Here is an 11322-nt window from a genome sequence, read left to right as displayed (position 1 = left end):
TCAAGCCAGTTCTTCCCTGGACCGGAAGCATGCATATTGGGGCTGGTTTTGGGGTAACACCCCTCATCAGCCAGGCTAGCTTGAATACAGTGGCAAAGTGAGCAAGGGACCTATATCTGGGCATACCCTGCCAACTTAGGGTGAACAAAGCAAACACAAGGAGATGATGGGCAGAGTGCTGAAACTTTTCAGACACTCACGCTCAGTCACTGTTAGATCTGGGTTTAATCCATCATGATTCTTTAGCTCACTTTGCCAGCCCCGTTCAGACCCAGCCACATGCAAATCAGACTTCACCCTGTTGGTCATGGGAAAAAGTCCAGCCCAAACTGGCGAGCCAGGTCTTTCCTGGACTGGTAGAAAAGCATCTTGGAACTGGTTTCAGGGTAACACCCCTCATCAGCCAGGCCAGCTTCAATCCAGTGGCAAAGTGAGCAAGGGACCCAAGTCTGGGCATACCCTGCCAACTTAGGGTGAACAAAGCAAACACAAGAAGATGATGGAAGGAACGCTGAAACTTTTCAGACCCCCCAGCAAGAGTGGTGATCGGACACTCATCATCCCATCCGCTACATCACCAAAAGCAAGAGCCCAGGTGCATGTGCCCAAAGTGTTCTAAGGACTCGTGCTTGTACCCATGGCTACCTACTAAGTGGAAATGTGAATCTTTACTTAATTACAGGCCTAAATATCTCCTTCTTTGTTAAAGATACGCAGAAATTTGAGTGGGACAGTATTTCCTTGTCATGGTATTGTATTCCCACACCTGCTTTGTGTGCCTGAGTTTTTTTTGCACACAAAGGTAGTATGACAGTGAAGAAAAAATTTGACTTTTGTAATTAATATCTTTGGCATTTTTTAAGATAAGACATTGTCTATGGGGGGCCATATGATTGAAAATGTGAACAATAGTGTCAAAGTAAGAAACGCGTGTGTTTTGTGAACATTCGTTGTCAAGAACTACATTTACACAACACTGTGATGCTATATAAGGGCAGCACAGATCTCCATCAGGCAGAGGCACCATATGAGGCATAGGCATCACATATGAAACTGATACACAGACATTGCACACAGAACTCACACACTGATATCACAAACAGGCATCACACAGAAACATCAAGCACAGGTAACACACAGACATCCAGCACCTTTTCTTCCGATTCACTGCTCCATCACTTTAAAGGATGAAGGCTGTCTGGGGGTGTCTTCTGGCTGCTGTCCTCCTTGTTGGCACAGGTAAGACTTCCAATAAATGACACATATGGATTTAAACCTGTGTGTGGCTTTAAATAACTGGTCACCTGTAGATTCTCTTGTTTGAGACTGTGCATGGCTGGTTACAAGTGAATCCACATGTGTAGAGTAAACTGTGTACACCTAGGCATCTTTAAATCTACCTGTGTGAGGCTGTTCATGCTTGATCACCTTTCAGTCTACCTGGGTGGGGCTTTACATGTCTGATCACCTTTTGGTACTGCTGAACGGGGCTGTGTATGACTGGTTATATCTGAATGTGGCTGGCAAGCTGTGAATAACTAGTCATTTTTAAATCTACCTGTGAGAGGCTGTTCATCACTGGCCATATTTTGATATTCCTATTGAGTCTGTACATGCCTGGTCACCTTTGGTTCAACATGTATGGGGCAGAGAATGCCTAGTCAGCTTTGGATCTGCGTGAATGATGCTGTGCATGCATGATCATCTTTGGATCTACCTGTATGGAGCTGTGTATGAGCGGTCATCTTTAGATCTACCTGTGTGAGCTATATATGCCTGATCACTTTTAGATGTACCTGTGTGGGGCTGGGCATGAGTGGTCATCTTTAGATCTACATAGGGCGGCTGTACATGCATGATCACTTGTAGATCTAACTGTGCAGGGGGTTGTGCATGACTTGTCACATTTGGCTGCACTTGTGTGGTGCTGTGTATGACCAGTCCTCTTTAAATCTACCTGTATGGGGTGTACATACATGGTCACTTGCAGATCTAACTGTGGGGGTGGGGCTGTGCATGACTGGTTACCTTTGAATGATCCTGTGTTGGTCTGTGTATTACTGGGCAGCTTTAGATTTATCTGCATGTACTGTGCAGAAATGTTCACTTGCAGATCTAACTTTAGGGGGGATGCGCATGACTAGTCATGTACTTGTGTGGGGTTGCACAGGCCTGATCATCTTCAGATCCACCTAAGTGAGGCTGTGAATGACTGTTCACCAGTAGATGCACCTGTGTGGGTTGTGCATGACTGATCACATTTAGATATTGTGTATGGGGGCAGGGTCTATGCATGACTTGTCAACTTTAGTTCAGGTAGTGAGTTTTGAGTGGAGCCCATCACTATGAGGGCGCTCAGCCTGTGATGTAAACAGCTCTTTTCCTCTTAACTCAAGTGTGAAGGAGGCTTCAATAAAATCTAGGGGAAGGAGGAATATAATATTAAGAGAAATAAAAGGTCTGTCAGAGAGTGAAACCAGAAAGGATGCATCACACAAAAGTTGAGATGTGAATAGTGGGCACCATGCTTCCACACTAAATATTGAATTTGCTTGTGTGGTAGAAAAGTGGCCTTCCATGTGTAGTGATGAAGACCAAGGTGAGGAGTTTAAGCAGGGTCCTCTTCTGCTCTACTTATCCTTCTTGGAAAGGAGTAGGTCTGTGCATGTGCAGCACTGTCATGCCAGGATTAGATAGAATAGTACTCATGTAAAGTCAGAATCAAGGAGTTAATGGGGCTTTGGCAGAGCCAGAATGGGGAGTCTAGACTGGTTTGCCCTATTGTCAGGAGTTCAAAGGAGTTTTTCCAGCCGCCATGATTGGAAGTAGATGTGGCTCATTAGTGTTGTAGCGTACACATGTCTTAGGATAATGGGGGCACAAGAGCAGGGACAGCGATATAAAGTGGGGATGTGTGGAATGCATTTATAGATCAGGGGGAGGCAGTGCCAGTTGGCTGAAGACAGTGAGATACTTCTTAGAGATTGGGTGGAGCAGAACACCAAGGGCTAGTTCAACCGCTTGCTGGTCCAGCGATTTGCATTAAAGAAAGGCTGTGGTAAAATTGGAGCTATTGTTACAGGAAGTGCCAACTTAACAACAGTCTTCCAGCTTAATATCATATCAATTGAGGTGAAATGTTTTGAAATGTGTACCTTACACAACAAGTGTTTGACCGCTTTTAGTGAGAAATATTTATTATCAAACATGCACTGTTCTGCAATTTCATGTAGTTTCAGAACTAAGTGCCAGATTTACAAAGCAGTTTTTAAGTCGCTAATGCTCAGATGTGCTGTTGGTGACAGAAAAACTGCTGATAGTGATGCACTCACTGGATCACTGAAATAATATCGAGGGACAGAATATCGACCATCAAAAATATCGTTGACAAAATATCGACAGTCAAAATATCGAGTTTCTATCTACAAACAGGTAAGTACAAAAATATCGAGTTAAAAATATCGTTTACAAAAATATAGTTGTAAAACATTATCGTATTTACTAAAAACAGTGTTAAATTAAATTAATATTAATAATTAAATACTAAAATATACTTTAAATTACTTAAATTAACTTATAATAATTAAATAATTAATGAAAGTTAAATACATATTTTTTTATTTCATATTTATTAAAACATATATATATATAGTAACAAAATATAATAAAATAATACCCAAAAACTGAAAACTGACCCTGAACCCTAAAAATACCCCTTTACCCAAAAACTCAAAACTGACCCTGAACCCTAAAAATACCCCTTTACCCAAAAACTGAAAACTGACCCTAAACCCTAAAAATACCCCTTTACCCAAAAACTGAAAACTGACCCTGAACCCTAAAAATACCCCTTTACCCAAAAACTGAAAACTGACCCTGAACCCTAAAAATACCCCTTTACCCAAAAACCCAAAACTGACCCTGAACCCTAAAAATACCCCTTTACCCAAAAACCCAAAACTGACCCTGAACCCTAAAAATAAAAACGAATTTTTTTACTATCTATATTATATACTTACATATTTTCACTTTCTATATTATTTACAGTCGATATTACTTCACTTACCTTAAAAACGATATTTTGGCTGTCTATATTCTGTCCTGTCGATATTTTGTCCAAACGATATTTTTGGCTCGATATTCTGTCCAAACGATATTTTGGAGTCGATATTATGTCTGTGCACCATGCACTAAACCCATTTCAGGATTGCTGTAGGTGTCCCTTTCAAATAGGGATTTCTATCCATACAGAACAATGATTTAGGACTCAATTAGCAGTTCTAAACCATTTATACATTGATGACCTGTACTCACTCCAAAAACTGAAGGGTATGCCCTCCACCCCACTTTGTGAATGTTAAAAAAAAGTTTGTCGGGGACCATTGGCACCACTGCAAACTCCTGAATAAAAAAAACTAAAAACCATATATTTTTAAATGCAACCTGGAATCCACATTTTTTTTAAAGTACTTTATTGAAATGTAGTTACAGACACGGTGGTCATAATGAGTTGTGATTTGTGACCAAACTCATTAATAATAATGAAGTTGGTCAGATTCTGACCCGTTATGATTCACTATTTTTTTTTTAATTCTCTTCAAACTAAGAGTTTATTTTTAGGCAAATCTATCAATTAAATACGCATATTCTTACAATTATTTTTATTAATAAACAAACATGTACATTATCACTTTGGTTGAAGGGATGACTGTAGATTATGAATGTATCAGGGGGTTCAAATTTAGCAATAGAACCCCTCTCCTTGTGGACAGTGTAGCCAAATTGTGGCCTCACATTGTTGATTACCGCACTGGAGGGGGCCGCGGTAGCTGAGGCTGAAGTTTCTACCCACACTCTAGCCCCACCAAGTCGTTCCTTGTTTTGCACTCAGAAATACCCAACCAAATCCCCCTTCGCTGGCACTGCTTTGGCAGCCTAGCACCAATGTCAGCACCCTTGCACCATAGTGCAAGGTTGCCTCCATTGCATGCACAAAAGCAATCTTAAGAGGCATTTTCAGAATGCAGCACACATAGAAAGAGGAAACACAAGGAGAAATAAGCAGATTTCACCTCATTGTGCCTCACCTCGGAAGGCATTTGGATTTAGCACTTCCACAGGTTTACATCACTAAGTAAATCTGGGACAGCTTCAAATTCCATGGGTGTTGCATGGGAAAACCCACTGCAACACCCATGGAACGCCTCTCAGGTGCAGAGTAAGACAACGCAGCGATTTGCGCTGCGGCGCCTTATTCATGATGTACGAGACCACTCAAAGCCATGCAGTGTGTTTTTTTTAGCTTCTGAAATTGAAATGAGAGCCCTGCGTAAAGCATGTACCACTTTACGTGGTGCAAAAACTATGTGGGGCTCCCTTAAATAAGCCCCAGAGTATCTTGTCCCACTTAATTAATAGAGACCCATAGGAATGAATGGAAAGGCATTTGCAATTTGCGATTACTAAATTGGTAATCACAAATTTCGAATGCAATTTCAATGGTGATTGTGGGCCAAAAGGCGACCCTGATGCACCCCCAAAAATGTCATGTGTGTACATGTGGCACACACACATGCCCTAAGGACTTGTGTATGCACCACATGGCACTTGGAAAAATGCAGGGAACCGCAAATTGTGATTCCCTAACAGCATTCGCAAAATAGGTAATCACATAAATTGCGATTACCTATTTGGCAAATGTCTTTTGGGATGATAAATCCCAAAAGGCTTTTTAACATTCACAAACGGGCTGATTCTGTGAATCAACCTGTTTGCGACCGGTAAAAGCCTTGATACATCTGGACCTTAGAGCCTGCATTCATCAATGAGGAAAATCTACCCTTACCCTCCTTGACTTATCAGCTGCTTTCGACAAAGTTAACTGGAAAGTACTACTAAATCACAGAAAGAGCATAGGAATAAAGGACTCCCCGCTGGCTACACTCAAAGCATTCCTTAAAGGCAGAGAACAAGCAGTCCTACCTAAATGATTCATTTCCATCCCCTTCTCCCTGCCTTGTGGTGTCCCGCAGGGTTCGTCGCTCAGCCCGACTCTTATTAACACTAATGTTACACCCCTTGCTAGTCTGATGCGCTCCTTTGGCTTCTCCTTGGTTTCATTTGCCGATGACACACAAATCATTGCATCAATCTCCAATGACCTTTATAAAACAGTTGTTATATTCCATGGCTGCATGGAGGAAGTGGAGAGGTGGATGAGGCTAAACAACCTGAAATGAAATGTTGGAAGGTTGGTGATGGCTTTGCTGATCTCTTCCACTGTGATTTTGCCCTCTAGGAGTTTTCTGCCATCTTCAGAGAGGTACAACAGGTGGAGCCAGTTGAGTAATCTATCCTTCTCTTTGTGGTCTCTTCTCACTGATGCTGTGACTATAAAATACTAAACAAGTGTTTTACCAGCAATGAGAGCCTTGTATAGACTCTTATCTTGATTGTTTTGAAATTGTTCCAACCAAGATTTGCAGGGCTACACAAGTCGGTGTCCTGCTTATCATCACAAGAGTACATGCTATAACCTCGTCTATGTCTCCATTTGTCTCCCCAGAGTTTGACAACAGGGGGTCTCTCCCATTAACTCGCCATTTTAAGCATTGCTTTTGATGAAACTCTGTGAGTTGTTTTTTCACTGCATAGCAAGTGTGTGGGCATCAATGGTACATTAAACTTCGGTCCAACAAAGTACGATTCTCTGTGTAAGTCTACAGATAAAATATCCCATTACTATATGGCACGTTCACATTTTTGGAAGTATTGGATATTCATGATAAACCGTTTGGTTTATGCTATATACCTAGGTGGTATTTAAAAAACATTGCACGTGGAATCCTATGAGAGAGAACCACGAATGTCTGAACAAAATCACACATGAGCTACCTCAGCATGACTAATCCTACACCTATGTGTCTGTGCTTTCCCCTACAGATAGACAAATGTCCGTTGCTCAGGGATACCCTCCTCTTGAAAATTCCAAATTCCAATTATAACCTACTCTGGTACAGATGGTAAATACAATAATTGGGATCTGATTGGTCCTGAAAAATGCTGGTATGATCCAACAGTGTGGGGCACTTTTAGCACGGCTGAAACATGTCGACACTTAGGCAGTAAGAAGGGGTGAAGGGACTCTTAAATTTCTCCGATCACCACCATCCTTCATGTTTTTAGACCTGGACGGTGGGTCCAGGAATAAATTGTTGCACTTAGACACCACCGAGCAAGTTTTATACCTTTGCTGCATATTTGTTGCATATTGACATATCATTTCTTTTTTCTGTGTGTGTTGTCTTCCCCTCCCTTTTGCTCCGCCCCAGGTGTTGGTCTGCACATGGCTGTATTGTAAGCAAGCCCAATGATGAAGCATGTCACAATTTTGTGAGTGAGGGCAGTATTTTCACACAGAGCATCTGCCACCTTTTATTCACTTCTCGCTACTCCTCCTTGTGTGTTATATTTCTTTTTGTTTCTCAGCAACAAACCCCCAAAGCTGGGGTTGATTACTAAGAACTTCCACACTGCCAGCGGTGATGCCTAAGAGGGTGTCCCCCCTGCAAGTATGGCCCACTGATTATTTTTTGTGAGTGGATCCAATATGCCTCATACTGGAGGACCTGGGCAGGGAAAATCAGCATAGGGAGGCCATCTCTAATATGGCATCCATTCCAACTATTATATTCCTGAGAAATATGTCAGATTGACCAATGGGTGAAGGTTTTGAAGTCAGATCAACCATGCGCCAGCGGAACCTTGAGTTTGATGCAGTTAGACCCTTAATAGTTCATAGAGGGTGCCTCCCTCCCCAAGTCTCAAATTAAATCAATAATATATAGTAAAATATGTTCTTTGTCTTTTTACTACATTTCTTTTTATATTTCAAACATCTAAAACATTATGGTGCATTTATGCCATGTTCTTTCTATACAAAACTGTATAAAGTAAAGTAGAACACATGAATGATAAATAAAGAAATTAATAAAAGTGACAACTGCTTTCATTTGTGATGACCAGTACCCCAAAATAATATTTTCTTCTTGTTCTATTCCTCCTATTGTTCTTGGGTCCTCCTAGGTCAATACAAGAAGTCCAGCTAGTACCGGGGAAAGCTTCTATTTCAGAAGATAGACTACATTTTAAATTACCCCTAACAGTATTCAAACTACATTGCAAACCTTTGCTAAAATACTAGCATTTATCAAAAGGAAAGTTTTCAGACATCTGTTTTTCAAATCTAACATTTCAAACTTTATCAATGGGAACAGGTTTCATACTATCGATTGCATTTCAAAATCCCAATTCTGTGTGGGTTGTAGTCAGTCCTACCTAATTCATATTTATAAGAGAGCTCGCAAATTGCAATTCAAAGCACAGGGAAAGTAGTCTATAAGGGTCAGCAGACCACAGTGCCTCTGACTGCTATTAAATAAATAATACCATTTTGTAATAGCAGCCTGATTTTTTAAAAATATGTTACAACCCTAACTTAGGAGTTGGCAACTTTTCAATGGCTTGCATCGGTGATTCTGGCTGCAGCTCATAGCAAAGGGACATTTGGAAGAAACTGTGACAATATGCCCCTTTAAAACTGCCATTCAGTAACAAAGCACACACCCATCATGGATATCTTTCCTCCTATCATTGTGAATAATATTCTTTTCAGACTGAATGTTTATAACTATGTGAAACTTTAATGAACACAGGCTCAGGGAAGGCCCACAGGAGAATCATCACAGCTTGAGCAGGGGTGGCGAGCCCAGCTGCACGAGGCTCTTATATGTTGATATCACATAACATTAATAGAGGGTCAGATGACCCAGAGCGGAAGCACCACCGAGAGCACCATGCGTCTCTTATATGTTAATATCACATACAATTCATACAGGCTGAGGGGGACACACAGCAGAAGCACCACAGAGAGCACCATGCGTCTCTTATATTTTAATATCACATATAATTCATACAGGCTGAGGGAGGCCTAGAGCAGAAGCACCACAGAGAGCGCCATGTGTCCCTTATATGTTAATATGACATACAATTCATACAGGCTGAGAGAGGGGCCACAGCAGAAGCACCACAGAGAGCACCGTGCGTCTCTTATATGTTAATATCACATACAGTTCATACAGGCTGAGAGAGGTCTCACAGCAAAAGCAACAAAGAGAGCACCATGCGTCTCTTATATGTTAATATCACATACCGTTCATACAGGCTGAGAGAGGGCCCACAGCAGAAGCACCACAGAGAGCACTGTGCATCTCTTATACGTTAATATCAGATACAATTCATACAGGCTGAGGGACGACCCACAGCAGAAGCACCACAGAGAGCACCATGCGTCTCTTATATGTTAATATCACATACAATTCATACAGGCTGAGGGGGACACACAGCAGAAGCACCACAGAGAGCACCATGCGTCTCTTATATGTTAATATCACATACAATTCATACAGGCTGAGGGGGACACACAGCAGAAGCACCACAGAGAGCACCATGCGTCTCTTATATGTTAATATCACATACAATTCATACAGGCTGAGGGGGGACTCACAGCAGAAGCACCACAGAGAGCACCGTGCGTCTCTTATATGTTAATATCACATACAGTTCATACAGGCTGAGAGAGGGCCCACAGCAAAAGCAACACAGAGAGCACCATGCGTCTCTTATATGTTAATATCACATACAGTTCATACAGGCTGAGAGAGGGCCCACAGCAGACGCACCACAGAGAGCACCATGCATCACTTATATGTTAAAATCACATACAATTCATACAGGCTGTCACATACAATTCATACAGGCTGAGGGAGGACCCACAGCAGAAACAACAGAGGGAGCACCATGCGTCTCTTATATGTTAATATCACATACAGTTCATACAGGCTGAGAGAGGGCCCACCGCAGAAGCACCAGAGAGAGCACCATGCGTCTCTTATATGGTAATATCACATACAATTCATACAGGCTGAGGGAGGACCCACAGCAGAAGCACCACAGAGAGCACCATGTGTCTCTGATATGTTAATATCACATACAATTCATACAGGCTGAGGGGGGACCCACAGCAGAAACACCACAGAGAGCACCATGCATCTCTTATATGTTAATATCACATACAATTCATACAGGCTGAGGCAGGACCCACAGCAGAAGCACCACAGAGAGCACAATGTGTCTCTGATATGTTAATATCACATACAATTCATACAGGCTGAGGGGGGACACACAGCAGAAGCACCACAGAGAGCACCGTGCGTCTCTTATATGTTAATATCACGAACAATTCATACAGGCTGAGGGAGGACCCACAGCAGAAGCACCCACAGAGAGCACCATGTGTCTCTGATATGTTAATATCACATACAATTCATACAGGCTGAGGGAGGACCCACAGCAGAAACAACAGAGGGAGCACCATGCGTCTCTTATATGTTAATATCACATACAGTTCATACAGGCTGAGAGAGGACCCAGAGCAGAAACACCACAGAGAGCACCATGTGTCTGTTATATGTTAATATCACTACAATTCATACAGGCTGAGGGAGGACCCACAGCAGAAGCAACAGAGGGAGCATCATCCGTCTCTTATATGTTAATATCACATACAATTCATACAGGCTGAGGGAGGCCACAGCAGAAGCACCACAGAGAGCACCATGTGTCTCTTATATGTTGATATCATATACAATCATACAGAATGAGAGCAGACCCACAGCATAAGCTCCACAGAGTGCAAAATGCGTCTCTTATATTTTAATATCACATACAAATCATACAGGCTGAGAGAGGACCCACAGCAGAAGCACCACAGAGAGCACCATGTGTCCCTTTTATGTTAATATGACATACAATTCATACAGTCTGAGGGGGCCCACAGCAAAAGCAACACAGAGAGCACCATGCATCTCTTATATGTTAATATCGCATACAATTCATACAGGCTGAGGGAGGACCACAGCAGAAGCACCACAGAGAGCACCATGCATCTCTTATATGTTAATATCACATACAATTTATACAGGCTGAGGGGGACACACAGCATAAGCACCACAGAGAGCACCATGCGTCACTTATATGTTAATATCACATACAATTTATACAGGCTGAGGGTGACACACAGCAGAAGCACCACAGAGAGCACCATGCGTCACTTATATGTTAATATCACATACAATCTATACAGGCTGAGGGGGACACACAGCAGAAGCACCACAGAGAGCACCATGCATCACTTATATCTTAATATCACATACAATTTATACAGGCTGAAGGGGACACACAGCAGAAGCACCACAGGGAGCA

At 42.0% G+C, this 11322-nt stretch overlaps 1 protein-coding gene across 1 annotated transcript in view; it reads left to right on the top strand.

The window, feature by feature from the left end:
* The first annotated feature begins 1034 nt into the window (after positions 1–1034).
* The window catches only part of LOC144826921 (lymphocyte antigen 6E-like), a 31088-nt gene continuing 20800 nt past the window's right edge, over positions 1035–11322 (top strand). The window contains exon 1 of the mRNA XM_078685382.1: positions 1035–1239. Within this exon, the coding sequence (XP_078541508.1) occupies positions 1188–1239 (52 nt within the window). The 5' untranslated portion in view covers positions 1035–1187. The remainder of the gene's footprint in view (positions 1240–11322) is intronic.

The sequence above is a fragment of the Lissotriton helveticus genome, chromosome 4_1, assembly GCF_964261635.1.
Source record: "Lissotriton helveticus chromosome 4_1, aLisHel1.1, whole genome shotgun sequence".
Classification (NCBI taxonomy): Eukaryota; Metazoa; Chordata; class Amphibia; order Caudata; family Salamandridae; genus Lissotriton; species Lissotriton helveticus.
The sequence above is the reverse complement of the archived record's forward strand: the minus strand, read 5'-3'. Positions and strand labels throughout refer to the sequence as shown.